Source organism: Sphaeramia orbicularis, chromosome 5 (assembly GCF_902148855.1).
Source record: "Sphaeramia orbicularis chromosome 5, fSphaOr1.1, whole genome shotgun sequence".
Taxonomy (NCBI): domain Eukaryota; kingdom Metazoa; phylum Chordata; class Actinopteri; order Kurtiformes; family Apogonidae; genus Sphaeramia; species Sphaeramia orbicularis.
This window is the reverse complement of record NC_043961.1, coordinates 25,527,170-25,545,329: the sequence shown is the minus strand read 5'-3', so window position 1 is coordinate 25,545,329 and position 18,160 is coordinate 25,527,170. Positions and strand designations below refer to the sequence as shown.

The 18,160-nt window shown below is 38.9% G+C and overlaps 2 protein-coding genes across 7 annotated transcripts in view; one reads left to right on the top strand and one right to left on the bottom strand.

The window, feature by feature from the left end:
• Positions 1-635: 635 nt before the first annotated feature.
• LOC115420103 (RING finger protein 208-like) lies at positions 636-3,093 on the top strand. 2 transcript variants are annotated; one of them, XM_030135335.1, is made up of 3 exons: positions 636-808; positions 898-1,260; positions 2,652-3,093. In XM_030135335.1, exons 2-3 carry the CDS (start codon positions 941-943, stop codon positions 2,740-2,742), a joined length of 411 nt encoding a protein of 136 aa, XP_029991195.1. In that variant the 5' UTR covers positions 636-808; positions 898-940; the 3' UTR covers positions 2,743-3,093. The 2 variants fall into 2 exon arrangements, with proteins under 2 accessions (XP_029991195.1, XP_029991194.1); XM_030135334.1 differs by lacking the exon at positions 636-808 and having other exon boundaries at positions 830-1,260.
• A 3,982-nt stretch (positions 3,094-7,075) lies between these two features.
• hipk1b (homeodomain interacting protein kinase 1b) overlaps positions 7,076-18,160 on the bottom strand; it is a 17,385-nt gene continuing 6,300 nt past the window's right edge. The window contains exons 5-18 of one of the 5 annotated variants that reach the window (XM_030135329.1): positions 18,156-18,160; positions 17,933-18,052; positions 17,738-17,824; positions 17,469-17,653; positions 16,216-16,366; positions 15,933-16,119; positions 15,519-15,637; positions 14,327-14,461; positions 12,895-13,055; positions 12,338-12,409; positions 11,282-11,443; positions 10,762-10,970; positions 10,566-10,678; positions 7,076-9,176 (exon numbers count right to left, since the gene is read on the bottom strand). The exon at positions 18,156-18,160 is cut by the window's right edge and continues 119 nt beyond it. In XM_030135329.1, the coding sequence (XP_029991189.1) occupies positions 8,706-9,176; positions 10,566-10,678; positions 10,762-10,970; positions 11,282-11,443; positions 12,338-12,409; positions 12,895-13,055; positions 14,327-14,461; positions 15,519-15,637; positions 15,933-16,119; positions 16,216-16,366; positions 17,469-17,653; positions 17,738-17,824; positions 17,933-18,052; positions 18,156-18,160 (2,177 nt within the window). In that variant the 3' untranslated portion in view covers positions 7,076-8,705. Of the gene's footprint in view, positions 9,177-10,565; positions 10,679-10,761; positions 10,977-11,281; positions 11,444-12,337; positions 12,410-12,894; positions 13,056-14,326; positions 14,462-15,518; positions 15,638-15,932; positions 16,120-16,215; positions 16,367-17,468; positions 17,654-17,737; positions 17,825-17,932; positions 18,053-18,155 lie in introns of all 5 variants that reach the window. The other 4 variants (XM_030135327.1, XM_030135328.1, XM_030135331.1 and 1 more) reach the window with 4 other exon arrangements.

The window sequence follows — 18,160 nt, the reverse complement described above, 5'->3', positions numbered from 1 at the left end:
GGTTCAAGAAAAACACATGCAATGTCTATGGAGCATGTACATGTATTTTCATAGCATAAGAACATCACTTTTATAACATTAGAACAGTATAAGTGCTGCTCCAGACCCCTGTATGCCTTTGAACATCATTCCTTACAGGCTAACGATGTTCATTTTGTCTTCTGTTTATGTAACTATAGTGTTTTCTTTTGTTCAGACAAGGAATAGTTTTTAGATGTTACCTGCTTGACAGTTTCGACTGAGTCAAAACTGTCATGCAGGTAACATCTAAAAACTATTCCTTGTCTGAGCAAAAGAAAACACTATAGTTATCATTCCTTACATTAGTACCATTACTTCCTGGTACCTAACAAAGCAGGTCCACTCACTGTTCATGCACAGGTGGACCTTACAGACCCTGTAGACCACATTGAACCTAAGATTGTTGGCTCACTGTCCTCACTGGAACTGGTGCTTTCACTGTCTTGTAATTCATATGGAAATTACCAAAAATAGTCACTTGTCCAATAAAGAGTTAAAGTTACTATATACTATAAAAAATAAAAAAAAAATAAAAAAACTTGCTAAAGAATTTACGCTACAAAAAAACTTCCTGTTTAGATCAGATTAGGCTGTTGGAGTATGTGGAATTCCAGTGAAAAGCGCTTCCCTCGTGAATACAGTGGAAGGACACGTCACGTGACAGATCACGCTTAGTGGGAGGCGGAGGGAGGGTTTAAAACACTGCACCAACAGGTAGTCTCAGATCAGTCCACTGCAGAGGAGACAACACTGACTTTACACTGACACAGAATCCAACCCAACTCCTGTAAGTACACATCAGTTTGGTGTGATTTAAATATGACACATTTCATTGCATTTGGATCTCATGTGTGTTTCTGTTCTTTTGCTCTGCAGACACTCATACTTCCAGATCCTAATCCCTGCGTGTACAGTCACCATGTACATAACCGAGGAGCTGGAGTGCGTGGTGTGTTGTTATGAATACTCCCGCAGTGACCGGATCCCACGCGTCCTGCACTGCAACCACACCTTCTGCGCCGTCTGCCTGGAGACTCTGTCCAGTCTGCAGGGGGTCGTACGCACCGTGTCCTGTCCCCTCTGCCGCTGGATTACATGCACCCGGGCCAGCATGACTCTACCCGGGTCCCTGTGGGTCAACACGGACATCTGGGACCAGATCAAAGAGGAGCAGCAGAAGAAGAAGACGGATGAGGAGGATTTGGAGGACACCAAAACACACCTGATCAAGTCAACTCTGTAAGTGTCCAGGTGGATTCTCTACCTGCACTTCACCTCATTATTGAAAGCAGGGGTGTCCAAGTCATTTTAGTTCAGGGTCCACATACAGCCTAATATGATCTAAAGTGGGCCGGACCAGTGAAATAATATGAATAATAGGATAAGAACTTTTGAGTGAAAAAAGTAAAATTTTGTAATGAAAATGTTTACATCTCTGAAGAATTGTACTCGAACAAATATGCACAACTTGTAAATTCTTAAGAAAAATAAGTGCAATGTTAACAATACTACACCTTAGTTTATCATTTATACTTGTGAATCACAACTTAGAGATCACAGTGGATCTACAAATACACAAAACATTACATAACAGGCAGAATAGTATTAAAATTCCACATACTTCTCTTAAGAAATTTTAGGTTATTCACATTTTTTTCTAAAAGGCTAGTCTGTAAATGTAAATATTCTTGTGTATTGTAACTTTTATCCACTAAAACAAAGAGAAAAATTTGCAGTTTTCATTATTTATAGATTGTTATGATAGTATTTTACTATGTGATCCACTTTAGATTGAATTGACCTAAAAAATTTTAACATCGATAGTTAATATCTTCAGTGTAATTTTTGCATTTCACAAATTCATCCCAAGAGCCGAAATGAACCCTTTGGTGGGCCGGATTTGGCCCCTGGGCCGCATGTTTGACACCTGTGATTTAAAGTGTTGCAGCTGGTTTAAGCACAGAAGAGGACTAGAGTAGGCTTGTAGCAAAAGTTTTTATTTTCAAGCCAAAAATTGTTCAAGTCCCTCACACCAGCCCTGTGCCTTTCACTGTGTAACTGACTTCTCCTCACGTTCAAAGCAGGCACAGGAAAACAATACATGAGGCGTTCAGGAACAATTAGAATAATAAGGAAATTACAACACTTTTCAAAATTGTCAAATATTCAGAATATTCAAATACAACACCAAAAAAAAAAACCAAACATTGAATGGCAGTGTCTGTGAACCATGTAATCACAATCCTAGGAGGTTGAAGCTCAGGAACACTTCTGTCCTCGGGTGGGTTTCTTTGATTTAATGTTTTTATGCTTTTATGTTTTTATGTTTCTATGTGACAGGTAGAAAACACATCTTGTCTTTTAAGTCTACCTCGTTTTAATCTAAGTTATTCACACCTACTATTACTTTTATTACACCTATTATTACTACTACTTGATATATTTATTTATTGTGTGTTGATGTGGTATGGCTGTGTTTGTGGAGCGGTGACTGCATTTTGTGTTTTGAATTTCCCCTAGGGGAGTAATAAAGTAAATCTATCTATCTATCTTACATTTTAAACTCTGTAATTATCTATATTCCCCACAAAAGTCTCATATGTCTGACCTTCTATTTTTCTTCTTTCTAGACCTAATTCCAAGAAGTCTTCATTCTTGTCCAAACTCTACAAAATCTTCAGTTGTGTAATTCTGCAAAGAGAAGACATGGACAGCCGGTGATGACACATGGACACTGTGTTTCCCCATCCACGAGCCTGAGGGGACAACTAAACAAAACAAAAAGGACTGGACTGCTGTTCCATGAAACAGCAGATCAGTGTGTCTGTGCTTCACCACATGATCCTGAGGATGTGTGTGTGTGTGTGTGTGTGTGTGTGTGTGTGTGTGTGTGTGCTGCACCCAGACATGAAAAAGACTATACTGTGAACTGTGTGTGTTACTGCTGTTCAGGTAATGACAAAGAAACAAACTGCACAACATCAAGTCTCAGTTAACCCTTTCATGCATGAATTATGAGAACCTTAGTTGAGCGTTTTTTTCATGAGTGTTTTTATTCCTCTTCAGGCATGAAAAAAACAATGCGATTGAAATTTTTTATGAACCTACAATTACAAAAATGTCCACTCGGCTGGACACCAGTTTTTGAAGCAAAAAAACATGTATTTAAAACCCATCATCAGAAAGTGATAAACTGCGTGAAAACTATGAAATAAGAACATTTTTCAAGCAGCTAATCTGATGTTTTCTCACATTAACATACTCTAATACTAGTTATTACTAACTTCATGCAGACAATATGTAAAAAAAAAAAAAAACTTTTTGATTAAGAAAACTGTTGATTACAGTCTAATAACAATTAGCAATTGATTTAACACGTTACTGCAGATCAGGTTCGTCACCCTGATCCGCAAAGTTACAGTAATGGTATGAATTACAATGTATTATAGGATGATGCATAAGTGTCCACTGTGTCGGCTGATATGGAACTAAAACAACAAAACCCATGAATATATAAGAGAAGAGCTGGAGAATAACTGTCCACTGTGGTGACCAGTATGCATGAAAGGGTTAAAGTTCAATCTAACCCAGACTGTCAGCAGTAATGTAATATACTGTATAGGATAATTTATTTCCTGTTTATTTATAATTCAGTATTTTATACTTTTGTCTGTTTTCTTAAATGCATTTTGGTACATGGAGAAGAAAATGATATCTAATGTGAAGCTTACAGGGACCCAGTGTATGTTGGCTTCTTTTGGTGGCATTTGTTTACTTTATGAAGGATTGTTATCCTGAGTAACTAAACTTTTCAGAGCCGGATGTACTGAAAGCTTTTCTCACTGTCTTCTCTGTTAACAGTTAAGCTCATAAAAGTTGATCACAAATATGTCTGAGTGAGTAGTGTCTTTTATTTGTTTTGACTGGAGTGAAAAAGTAGATTATTGCTCTACTGCAGGGGTTCTCAAACTTTTTACAGTGGAGTATATATTTTTTTGGCCAAGTACCCCCAACTCTCAATTCAGCAATTTTGATTGAAAAAAATAAGGCAAAATGTGTTCCTGTGCCAAAGGTGTCTGTTTTTATTTTCAAAACTTTGTACTCAAACAACATATATTTAACTTTAATAAATTAAAAATAACAAATCTTTATAAGCAAATTTTGTGCAAATATAAACTGAAAAGCACCCTCTTTCATTGCTTAGAATAATCAATTAAATAGTTATGAATGAATAAATGAACCTTTCATCAACCAAAAATAATTACTTAATAACGCAAATAAACTCAGCGTGAATAATATGAAATAGAAATGTTCTTAAAATGTTACCAAAGCTTAAACAAGATGACTGACAATAATAAGGTCAGGAGTGTCAATTTTATTATATGAATGTATTTATTGTGTTTTACATTTTATCATTATTTTGTATTCAGTACATGATGACTTATGTAATGTATTTTTCCTAAAACATTTCAAGTACGACCTGTGCTTCTTCCAAGTACCCCTGCTCTACTGAAATGATCTTTGCTCCTCTATTTAATCTAAAAGTAGATTTGTACCTGCAGTTACATGTTTGCTGTTTGATAGCTGCTTTTGAAGATAGATTTCAGCTAAAATATCAATTGTGTCTACAGCATTTCATAAAAGACTTCCCAAGACTTACTGTTATAATTTATGTATCCTTTAAAAACCCCTGCGGCATACAGCACATGCCGCAAGAATTTAACATAGTTCAATGTATTGGTACTATGTGTTACAGACCTTGCAGAACACAGAGTTCCATTAAGGGCATGTAAAGACAGGTCTGACTTCTATTACAGTACCCATGATGCTATAGGCTATTTATGCAAAAGTCTCAGGTTTTGTTTACTAAGTACATAATCTGACACTATAACTGCAAAACATCATACTTCTTTTGCAAAAGCATGCATTTTATTATCAGAAATTTTATTTAGTCCATGCACCTGCAGGAGTGTGACCTTTGGTTGTTCTGTGTAAGGCATAACAGGTTTGGACGAGATATACACACCCACTAGTAGTATGCAAATGTAGAAGTAGAAGTAAACAAAAAGTAGAAGGAATTCTCTTTATAATGAGCTGAAGGACTGTAAAAACATATTCCAACTGAAAAAAGTGTATATAAAAAAAAAAAACAATGAGATTATACAAACAGTTATAAGTTTTACATTTTGCTTTGTATTTGTACTGCATCTAGTGACATATTTATTTGCTTATTTTGGTCTGGTATAATGTTTTTGCATCATTTCATTAGGTATATATTTACTTATGTTTTGTACTTTCTGGACATGTAGTTTTGCACTTGGTTTTGTATTCCTTTTGTAAAATTTACCTCCGCCAAGGAGGTTATGTTTTTGCCAGGGTTTGTCTGTTTGTTTGTCTGTCTGTTAGTGTGCAACATAACTCAAAAAGTTATGGACAGATTTGGATGAAATTTTCAGGGTTTGTTGGAAATGGGATAAGGAAGAAATGATTAAATTTTGGTGGTGATCGGGGGTGGGGGGGCCCACAGGGGGCCCATTTCCAACAAACCCTGAAAATTTCATCCAAATCTGTCCATAACTTTTTGAGTTATGTTGCACACTAACGGACAGACAAACAGACAGACAAACAAACAAACCCTGGCAAAAACATAACCTCCTTGGCGTGGGGGGGGCCCACAGGGGGGGCCACTGATCAGCCTTGGCGGAGGTCTGCGCTCTCCAAGTGCTTCTAGTTTTGGATGTATTTAGTTTGGTTTGTCTGACTTTATAGCTAGTTGTGTATGGCTAACCATAAAGGTTATTATTTAGGATGGGGCAGGAAATATAAGATTTTCTTCATCCTGCTCCTTTTCTAGCATGGGTGTGTAGATGTTTGTTTACTGGATGATTATTGAATGTTTGCTGATGAAATGCAACACCCATGAACGAAATAAATGAACATGAACATGTAGGTAACTATCAGGATGAATTAAACAGGAGAGGTTTTTTTCTTTCTTCTGAAAATCCATCAGAAGAAAAAAAAATCCAAATCTGGACCCCTCACATTCAGTTTGTTGCATGATTAGTGCATAAATTGTAAGTGTTGATATTCACATACAGTTGAGGAAAAAAATATTAGACCATGAAAAGTCATAAAAAACAATGGTTATGCAATCAACTACTAACTCCTGTGTGTATCATGTGACTAAAACTGACAAAAAGAAAACAGAATGCCTAAAAGCACTGTTTTTGGCAATACAATGTCATAGCAATTGGTGTAAGAACTGAAGTGATTTTGGTTATTATCAAGAAAACATTGAAAATGGATAGATATCAGCTCTTACATTATCATTATATTTGTCCAAACAAATGTACCTTTAGTTGTACCACGCATTAAAGTGAATAAGAAACTGAAGAAAACAAGGGTGGTCTAATATATTTTTCCGCAACTGTAAATAGCGTTTCAAGAATTACTGTTAGTGTTTACATGTTCAGACAAAAACTTAGTCTCAAGTGGTATTAACACCAACTACCACAAAAATTAATATTAAATTACACTATGGCACTGCTTATTGAAAGGGGTTTTTCTTCTTTGGATTTTAATTTATGCACATTTGTTGGCATCTACAGCTTTGTATAAACGGTTTCACAAACTTGTCCGTTTACAGTGTTTGCTTTTCCAACTGATATTTTTACTTTGTTGATAATCATATTTATACAAATAAAAAAAGAATCAATACAGGTAAAGGGTTGTCACATTTTAGACCTAAATTAGAGAATTTCTTAAACGCACATGGCAATGAACACCGGTAGTTTCGTTTTTCAGTTTAATAGCGATGAACTCATACTCCTAAGAAACTGACACCCTTTAATTATCTTAAGTGTTCAGTAAAATAACGTCACCTATAAACATGGAAAAACTGTACCCACCTCATTATTCTTTAGAAGTCTGGAAGAGTGTTTGTTTCATTTCCTTTACAGCCGAATATTTGCTTTTCCATTTGCATCCAACAGATATAAATACAGTAAGTGGTAATCCATTCATGTAACAAGAAAAAAAGCAAGAAAAACCATGTGAATTTGTGGTTATTTTTATTGAAAACAGTGACAGTGGATTATTTGAGCCGAAACCTTTTCCCTGAATTAGTTCTACCAAATAGCCTCTTAACTATACTATGTTAAGATGAAATACAGTTAAATATTCAGACAATACAACACAAAACTGATGCAAAACACAACAGGAAGGGTTTAGTAAAAAGCTTTCGTAACCACAGTAACCATCCCGAGGTTCACCTCCTTGAACTAAAGACGGTGCAGGAAAAGCTGCTCGCACACAAACAGCTCAACTCACACACTGTGGCTATTGTGTCCACACTGTAGTAATGTGTGTGTAAAAGAAATCTGAACACACCATATTTAATCAGCTGATTTTTTACCTTTTTTTTTTTGGTATGTTTAGTGGACGGCACCACCTTCGACTGAACGCTGGTATGAGACATAATTGCAAAACAGGATTGTCAGCCATTAAGTTACTGACACTTGAACGCACAAAACGCCTACTCATATTTCCATTGTTCACTCTTTCCAGTAGTCTGGCATGTTTTCATAACTTCCTTGGGGTGTTTTTCCAAATGGCCTAAAAGGAGAACAGGATACATTTTCATTTAATTTTTAGTTTGGTTTTTTTTACATCCATAAAAACGGTTCAAACTGGCCATAAATCCATATGTAATAGTGAGTAGGTCCTACACACTTACCTGTCTAGGGCAGGATTCACAGATATAGTATTTTTACGCCCATGCAAAAACAGCATTTTCATATTTCAAGGAGGAAAAAGTAGAGATTTTTCCTAGACAAACTAATACAAAAACCTTATTATGTCAGTCCTCAGGATGGTCATCACACACCTCTGTACTTCATAAATACATTCAGCACTCAGTTGATGCAGTTTAAAAAGGGTTTCTATTGCATAAGGATGATTAATCCAGCCTACACACTACATTTACAGACTATCACATGTGCACTTAAATAAAACATTGATCCATCACAGTTTCACCACGTCTTTCTCAGCTTAAAAACCTTTTCTTGACATCTTTATGGACCTTCTCCTTCCTACCTCTCAGACAAAACATAATTTAAACATAGTAAAAGACACATTTGTGGGTAAACAACATGGTTAGACATGGGTAAGGTCCAGTCATCAGTATTATGTTAGCTAAAAACACAGGGACTCATTAGATTAGTGTGAAAACTTTGTAACAAGGCTCATATAAAACAAAATAACTTGTTACTGGATTTGTGGGCTTGGCCTCACCTAGCTCTGTGAGTTGGGTGTCTAGAAGCTAAAGTGTCGTCGCAGCTTGTGACAGGAGAAATCTCTCTTCACACAAAACAAACCTGGAGATAAACAGGTGTAAATACAGTTAATTACCACAATGCCTTAATTGTACATCTGGATAAGATGGGGATAAAATATAGGATATAAACAAAGTATTTTTCGAGGGAAAATAAACTGATAACATATCAAATAATACTAAAGTACATTTCAAAAACACTAAATCTGTCTGAAGATCATGTAAATGAGTTGGAGGTGAAATGCCGTCTTGCAAATCAAACAAGTGACCAAACCCCCCCCCCTCTATCTACTGACTAGAAACTGTCCCTTTGTGGTAGAAGCAGGGAAGTGTGTTTCTGTGTCTAGACTCCTTATAGGTAGGGGTACTGTGTCAGGCGCCTGGGGCTGAGCTGGTAGGCACTGTAAGCCTCGGCCCGCGGCGTCACACTCACGTAGGGTGACCCGGCGGCAAACTGGTGCTGGTACGCTGCAGGGAGGCTGTGCAGCAGACTGCTCACAGAGTCCTTGCGACTGGCCGAGTCTCTCCTGGAGGCGGAGGATGAGGTGTATGTTGCTGCATAGGCGGAGGGGGAGTGTCCGTGGCTGCTGTGGCCCCGGCCCATCAGCTGCTCCATGGCCTGAGACGCCGAGGAGAGGGCCGTGGAGGCCGGGTAGCTGTACAGGCTGGGGCCCGGGGCCGACACGGACGCCAGGGCCGACACCTCAGGGAAGTTGTAGTGAGAGGCTGAAACGGCCGGAGGGAATGTCTGCTGGCGACGCAAAGACGAGTCACTGTGGGAAACCCCTGATCGCTCCTGAGATGAGGACACCACCGACTGAACCTGAACAGCAAATGGGAAAACAAACGCATAGTATTAGAATATATTACAACAAATGGGAGATTTTGACTTCTGTTTCATCTTGTTTGTTAATGAAAATGTACAACTCATCATTTCCTGAAAACACAAGGCGTAGACAACCTTGTGTCTATTCAAGTTATTCACATCAACAGCTATACTAATCATGTGACTTTACATCATGTCATATGATTATCATATTATATGATAATCATATGATGTGTGTTCAATCCTGTTACACTTTTCATCTGATGACTGTTTTTGAATGTTTTTCCTCATAATGTGGTTATTTTAATTTTTATATCATAATAACATAACTTTATTGATTCACTTAAGTGACACATTACAGGAATCTATCTTTGACATAATGTGCATATTTCTAACTTAACAGCATGACTATTTGGTGAATTATGAATCAATTCCTCATCTTTGTTTTATTATTATTTAATTTTGAGCTAAAGGAGTATTTAATTTCCCTTTGGAGATAAATAAACTCAATAGAATGAGATCACCCACTTGCATGCTAATATTGTCTGACAGTATGTTTTCAACTGTATCACATGAGTTACCGTATATGCAAAACAAAATTAGTCCATTTATTGAATGTTTACTGTTCACTGTCATTGCATGGTTTCTCCAGCAGAGAGTGCTCTTTAGAAATGAGCGCACAGTTTATTTATAAGCTATAAATTACTACACAGCCTCAGTAAATAGTCTTGTGCCTTAGTGGCTCTTCAATAACCACATTTAAAGAGTCCTCAACTGGAATAAAAACACATTAGTCATAGTTTAATGTATTACTGTGAGTATAATACACAACTCCATATGCACAACAACAACATCAGAGAGTTATTTAGGATACTTTCAGTGCATCCGTAGGCTGAGCAAAATGTACCTTGTGTGTAGTTCAGTAATGTTAATTTATATACAAGTTAAAATTTGATAACTATATTATTCATATACTTAGCTGACTGTTTCATTATACATCATGATAACATTTCAGACATTATTAGTTACTCAGACAAAAAGACTGAATATACAGAAGATGTTTTGGATTTATTTCAGAACTTGGAAGACTTGATTTGAAAACAATATCACCATGGAGGAGTCTTTACACAGAGAAGCACTTGACAAATTGATAGCTATAATCAAAATAATTAGTACTTAAGAGTCCTGTGTGTTTTGTTGTGCAGCCAAAACACACTGCCGCTAGGATTTCAAAGGAAATCATTTTAGTTTCTGTGTTTAAGATACCAGAGTTTAGCACTCTGATCTGCCTCCAGGATGTGGTTTGCCTGGGAGCCTCGACAAACTATTTGAGCTGCCACATCTGGCCTCATGGAATCGCCACCACCACCACCAAAGTCGCCTCACCTGGCTGAGGTTTAAGGGATGAGACTGGCTCTGCGTTAGTCCATGACGCTCCATGCTCTCCCCTGAACTGCAGGGCTGCCGATTGGATGATCTCTTAGGCTTTATGTAGTTCACTGGAAATTAAATTTAACATGCAAGTTATTAAAACGTGTAACAATCATAACTATGTCATTATCAAACTCACCGTGCCTCTTACCAGTCTCTATGCGGCTACGAGACACTGCTCCTCTCTCAGTGCCCTGAGTTTTGACTGAAGGTGCTACCACTGCCAGAGACTTGGCCTGGCGTGATGACATGGTGCCAGCTGGGATGTGTGTACGTGGCAGAGGAGTCAGTGGGCTGGCCGTAGATGAGTCCGAGTCGTGCACCGTCACACAGCTGATAACATTAGTCCTCTGGCTCAGACTGACACATGAGTAAACACAAAACCAATGTTAAACTACGAGCAAAAGTTAAGTGCAAAGAGCATCTTTCTGTAACCAGCATGAACCTTAACACCCTTAATGAATCAACTTACTTTTCTTCTCTACCAAGTCAAACCAACACTACTTAAATCCCTTCTCTAGTGTCAGATAATTTACTGTAAATGTGGGATCAGCAGCCTTTTACAAGGAATATTTACCAAGAACTACTGACCTGTTAGTGTCTTGCATTTATGATTAAACTAATTGGGCTCAAAGAAAAAAAATAAATAAAAAAAATAAAGCCATCCTCACCTGGCAGGATGAAATTTGCGCTCATCCTCAGTGTCTGTGTCACTGTGAATAGTGATGATGCTGACTGCTGGGCTCGGCGTATCGGAGATGATGATTGGCTGGGACAAGGTGGTGCTGGAGGTGGGCGGGGTAATGCCATTACTGCTGAGTAACGATGCACCCCTATTTATAGAAACGAAAGAAAGGTCATGTCGGTTACACATGGAATGTGACATGTAAAGCCACTAAAAAAATAAACTTTAAAACGTGCCCTGCCACACAAAGCCGTTTTTACTTGTATTTTTAATATATTTTAGGTCCATAGGTGTTTGTGTTATGTAGTGAATGTGAAAATGAACCGCTATCTCCTCTGTCTGCTATTGCCACTGAAAAGAAATAAGCAGAGAAATCAGGCAAGTTAGAAAAGATGGTCAGTCTGACGTGTTGTTGCCTGAGCTCATTACTATTCATGAGCTCGCCCAGGTGACACCACGGCCACAGAATTTATCGAGCTCAGTGACAGTTTTCGTATACGATAAGGATGACTGAACGTCAACGTTCTTGTGCGCTATGCTCGAACAGAATTTCAACAATGCACATGTTGCCCAAGAACCCAGAGTTGAGGATCCAGTGGCTTCAATTTATTTTTGGGACAATGCCACAACACAATAATTTGAAATTAACTCTCTGTTCCTCACATTTTGAAGACAGTGACTTCATCAATGTTGGCGAGTTCAGCATAGGCTTCACAATACGGTTGCTGTTGAAGCCTGGAACAGTACCATCGTGGCAGTCTACTGAAAAGCCAGGCTCTCATTGGCTAGCTGTTAGCCAATCAGAGTCAAGCAGATTAGCATGTTGAATATTCATGAGAACTGCCGCAAATCAAGCTGAGTCCATGGCAGAACTTCAGACATTATCACAAAAGTAATGAAATATGTGTAGCAGGGCACCTTTAAAAGAACATGTCATTACATAACATTTTATTACTGAGCTGTGTAACAACCCCCAGACAGTTTTATAAAGAACTAAACACTCAAGTTCGTCAGAATGGTAAATGTATTACGAGTTACCAACCTGTTTCTGTTCTCGCCACGTCTGGCTTTCACCTTCTTTCTCTCCTGCTGTGTCCTGGCTTGTGCTGCACTTCTGTTAAAAGTCACAATCAAAACAATTAACAGGTCATTGAGCACTGCATGAAACATGTAGATCTTTCTCATCTGGGTCCTGTCTGTTATTTTTTTACATAAAACATTAGATAATTTCACAAAAAAATTTACAAAAATAATATCTGAGTCTAAAAATTAAAAGATCCAGTAGCAACAGAGAACTTGCTAGTGTAATTATCATTATTTTCCATCTTCCTGCTCCATCTTTTGCGCTTTTGTGAATCACATGGTCCATGGTTCAGGGCTTTGTTTATATTTCTGATGCCATCAGACATGTTGCATGTGATATAGGATTCCTTTGACTAAAAACTATGCATGGCACTTTAAAAGGATGCGTCTTCAACCAGGACACATAACAGAAAACATCCCAAAACTAAACATGTTTCAATTGAATATCGTAAAAACACATTAGAAACTGTAATGTCATTATAACAGAGAGATGCTACAGTGAGTCCAGTGACCCACCTCCAGCCATGACCCTGCTGTGTGGCAGTGTCCGAGTGAAGTGAGTCCAGAGGGGATTCAGCCACATTGGACTGGTGGGCTGAGCTGTGGATGGCCATGCCGGGGACCTGCTGCCATGATGATGGTATGAGGATCTGCTGGGTGCCAGTGGGCCATGCCTGCTGAGAAAAGAACAGATGCTCACATTTTAGCTCATGAGCGAGCACAGTTCGGAAACAAATCATCTGAATGCTGGAATGGGCTGGACAAACTGAGCCATGCTGAGAAAATAATCCAAAAAGACAGAGGCAAACCAATGGCCAATCTCTTCTACAGGCAAAAGCACAAAGCTAGATAAGCGAGCAACCTTTCCCAAGCCATTCCCTTATTATAGCATTGCCCTGCAAACAGATACACAAGATGATATCATGCAAAGCACGAACAATGAAGCACTGTAAACAGTCAGATCAAAGATAAAGACAAATATACAAAAAACCATGGTGCCTGTTAAAGAAGAAATACTGAAGAAAGATTAGTTTAGTTCACTGATGCCAAACTGTCTGCTTGATAAGCTGTCTTGGGGAAAGGCATGCCACATGGTCTGGGGCTGGAACAAAAGATGTGTGTCAGAGTGAGGCTGTTGAATAGGGATTTGAGTGTGCTGTGTAGCTGCAGCCTCCTTTGCTGAAACCAAGGAAAGACGGGACAAGAGAAGCTGCAAGCAAAGCGCAGACCAACTCAGCAACACATGCGCTCCATGCCCTCAGCACACCTATGGGGAAAGACATGAAGAGTGTGGAGAAAGGGTGTCCTTTGGAGCAGAAAGAGACTGTAAATGTGGTCAGTTATATTCTATGGTGAAATAAAAGTGGAAAAAAGAAAATTTTTTGGTGATGCCAGACCAAAAAAAAAGAAGTTTGATATTTTTGGAAACATTGCACTGATGAAACTATGACTAAAGTTGAAATATGTAACATTCACATGTGCTGGTTGAGTTGCCTGGATGTTTGTTGACAATTGCGATATTAGCTAGTGTTTCTGCTGTACAGGAGCAGAAAGAGGCACTGTGAGCATTAGGATTTTTGTGGGAAAGCTACACCTACATAGTGTGTAGACTTGTTATTATGGATATATGCAATTGGGAAAGTTGGAGAACATAATTTAAAAAAAAAAAAAAAAGGTACAATATAAACTGTTTACAAATTAGACAAAATTATTATTATATGTAAATCTCTTTCCATGTTACATATTGCACCTTAAGGGAAACATGATGAGTGTGTATGTGAAATATTCTCTATGATTATAAAGACTAGTCCCATGTAGATGTGATGCAAAGGGAGGAAAATATAAACAAAAGGAATAGAAAATGGCAAGTAGGGCAGGAGAGAGGTGGCATTGTTAGTGGTAGAGGGAGTGTGCATGTTTTTCTTCAGGGACGTCATTGTTGCTTTACCAGCACTGTGGCTGTGTGCTCCAGGAGGGTGGGCCGCCCCACCCCAGTGCCCAGCCCGAGAGGCAGAGAATACTGGGGGGCTAAGCCTGCTGAGGGTGGGTGGAGGGTGGCCACCATCAGGGGTGTGCAGGAACCCTGGAGGAGGGAGGGAGGATAGGGGAGGGTAGTGTTAGGGCAAGATGACAAGTAATGTCTGTAAAGGTTGTATCTGATTTAGATGAAGGGGATGAAGCGGGTAGAACTCCGCTGCACACGGTACCATGAGCCATCTGGACATCAAATCTCTGCAGTATGCAGTAATCGTTCCTTATTTTAGAAAACTGCAATTAACTAGCTACTTCTGCCAGATCAGTCTCCTGCACTACACATCTGGCATCCATCCCGGATAGGAGACTGGGAAAAAGACAGATGTGGCTTCTGAGTGGCAGTCCAATCAACTCTGGATGCAAATCCAAGGCAAGGCGTAATCAGCAGAAACGCAAACAACAAGAGCAGTATGGACTACGTCATGGAAGCCATGTCATCCTTTATTACAGATGTCAATTTTGTGAATGCATCCAAATAACCGACATCTCAAATGAGAGCAACACATTTTACTGAAGAACATATTACATCCTTTACCCACCAAACTTTGGCTTGCTCTGCTGGCAGCAACATGAGAGCAGAGAGTCTGTGGTTGTTTATTAATGAATGAGCTAAACTGCGCTTCACTGCTCTTGGCTTGGTGTTAATGACATGTTATCATTTACAAATGTTGCCAGATTTATTTCAGTAACCCTTAGTTTAGGTTACTGAATGATGGATGACAAACATGAGCTTTATGTGCACTGCATTAAACAAATCTGCTGAGAATGAGTCACACAAGCCCAAGCATTAGACTTAACGTCAAGTCTAAAGCTGTACATTAGCAGACCAATTGCTGCTTCCAAGCCCTTCACTCATGAACCTTAAAATTTTCTTAGTAAATTTCTTATTTTTGGTCAGTTTCATGTGTGAATAGGAGGCATGAAGTGAACAAAAATTTCACCTCAGCAATTAAGATTCATGGCTGAAGCTGTGAAATGTTAGAACATTCATTCAAAATCATTCAGTAAAATCACGAATAATTTTTAAAAACCATTACAACAAATCGGCCCATCAGCGACATCTGAAATATTGCACACGCACACACACACACCTATTAAACCCTTACCTGTGTGAGCATACTTGGCTGAATCTGCAATGACTGAGCAGACTGGGTCTGAGGTACTATGGGTACAGAGTTCTCCATCCGAACAGGGAAACTGGAACTCTTACTGGATGGCTGAAGCCCTGGGAAACAATTTTAACCACAAATGTCAATTAAGAACAAAAAGAGATGAAAAACAACTCAGAGGAAGTTCAGAGGCACAACGGGTTCCAACTAATAATAAGGGCTTTTAAGTTTCCATAGTTACAGAAACAAAAACAGAATACTCTGGCACACACACTCCTTTCTCTGACTGTTTTTGATAGAGGGACCACAGACCCTTATCTAAATAATAGACAGATACAAAGAAAAGAACTGTAAGGTTCCTTAGCCCTTTTACCTTCAAACAAGTGGACATCCTGAGACTGAATAATTTACCTTGAATTGTGGAGGGTGGGCAGACGATGAGAGTCTGCTGGAAGGGTTCTGTCTGGCTACACAGCCCAGCAGGACGTGTTGGAATTGGGACACTCTGTTGAGCAAGCCCAGGAATGTTGATTGTTGCCTGCTGGTAAAGAGCTGGCTGGTAGTTGAGCAAAGGCACGGCCCCTCCTGCTGAAGGCACCTGATGATACAGGAAAAAAAAATCCACAACTGATTAACACTTGCAAAATCTGCAGGTCTGCTGGAGGAATACATCTCATGTAACAACAAGACTCACCTGGTTATGCTGGTTGAGTTGGCTACTAAAGGTAACTGTGAGGTTACCTGCTGCAGCACTAGGTACTGCATTGGTTGAGTACAAGGATTTACTACTATCATAGGAGCTCCGTCGTTTGCAGATCTCCATGTTCTGGAAGCATGATTTCACACTAAAAAAGGGGAAAAAAATGGGTTTAAGCCAGGGGTCTGCAACCTTTATTATCAAAAGAGCCATTTTGCCCCCTCTTCCGCCAAAAAAAATAGTCTGGAGCTGCAAAAAATAACAGAGCTTATAAACTTTTAAAAGATTTAATCTTTTTTACATTTTATCTGTTACAACCACTGAATACAACAAACAGAAGTGCAGCGTGGAATGGATTCTGGAGTATGATTACTCTAAAAGTACACAGTAAAAGTATTTCATAGTATTTGTGCTAATAGTATATGAAGTACTAATACCAAAAATACTAAATTCACGAGGTACTCATTGGGAAAAAAAATTTATTCATCATTGAATTTAGTCTTAAAGCCTATTTCAGATGAAAAAACAAACATTTTTGGAGCTTGGAAGGGATTTTTGAGTATGATTACTTCAAAAGTACACAGTAAAAGTAGTTTATAGTATTTTTGCTAATAGTATTTGAAGTCCTAATACCAATTGTAAAAAATTCATGAGGTACTTATTGGAAATCATAATTTTATTCATCATTGAATTTAGTCTTAAAGCCTATTTCAGACGAAAACAAACACTTTTGTAGCTTGGAATGGAATCTGTTGTAGGATTACCCCAAAAGTACACAGTACTTATACTCATTCAGTTGCTCTATGAAAAGTATCGCTATTTATGAAAATTATTCTCTTCAAAACTCAACACTGCCTCCGCAGTTCCCAGTTGTACTGCTCCATATTCTCCCGGAAAATGGACAGAATTATGTGAATAATATACAAAGGACGGACAGAACCCTCCGTCCGTATCCATCTGCGTCTTTAACGTAGAGCAGAAATGAGCCCTTACTTTTGTTGTCTGGAAGGCACATTCGCTCCATGCAGCTCATCTACCGTAACTGTCAAATAAGTAGCGCACAAGAAAAATGCTAGCGGCTGGGTTGACCATACAGAGGAGAATCACGGCTGGCTTGACCGCAGTAAAGGGAGCCACTACGAGGAGGATGAAGAGCCGCAGGTTGCCGACCCCTGGTTTAAGCTACTCTGTTTTGTCAGTACAGATACATGTATACAACATCTGTCTACCATCTTATTACACAAACTTACTGGGAGCTGTGGGGATAATCCATAAGATGGCTCATTGTAACAAAGGGGTGGCCGAGAGTTTTAGTGGGTGTGATCCTCTTGTCGGCATCCAGGCGGAGCATCCGCTTCAAGAGATCTATAAATTCTCGCCGATCAGCCTTCTCTGCCAACATGTCTGTCCCTTCGAGATGAGAGGACAGGTTCACCTGCAAAAACAAGATCAACCTAACAAGTCAAACAACTGCAGCTAAATTTCATTTCCTTGTACTGCACAAGAAAATGTCAATTACCTGCATCATGTCATCCAGGCAGTTGAAGATATACTTTCTTGCTTCTTTAGACTTGATACCCATCTCCATTTCATGCTCTGCTGGAGTCTGAGAAAAAATAAGATCAAAAATTAGCTGCATCTTTGCTACTTAATACTTTAGCCATTTTCCCATAATCCTTTGTTTTGAGTATATGTTGTATTTGCTTTCTCTTACCTTCAGCCTCCAAAGTGGGTAGCTAGAGTCAGGCCCACGGTTGAAGAAGCGGCTAGTCTTGGTGCCAGCACTCAGCAGGTACTCTGCTGGCAGGCCTTGAGTCTGAGAAATGTATCGGATCTGGACACAGAGAAAAACCCATTCCCTTCTTTAGAACACTGATCCTACAAACAGATCACTGAAGCACATATCAAGTCTGAGAAACACTAGCTGTGGTACTGACCTGAT

Bases quoted from the DNA above. Each gene is read 5' to 3' on its own strand.
- LOC115420103 (XM_030135334.1), top strand. From the start codon at position 869: ATGTGTGTTTCTGTTCTTTTGCTCTGCAGACACTCATACTTCCAGATC. The intron at 1,261-2,651 runs GTAAGTGTCCAG...TCTTCTTTCTAG, and splicing joins CACCTGATCAAGTCAACTCT to ACCTAATTCCAAGAAGTCTT.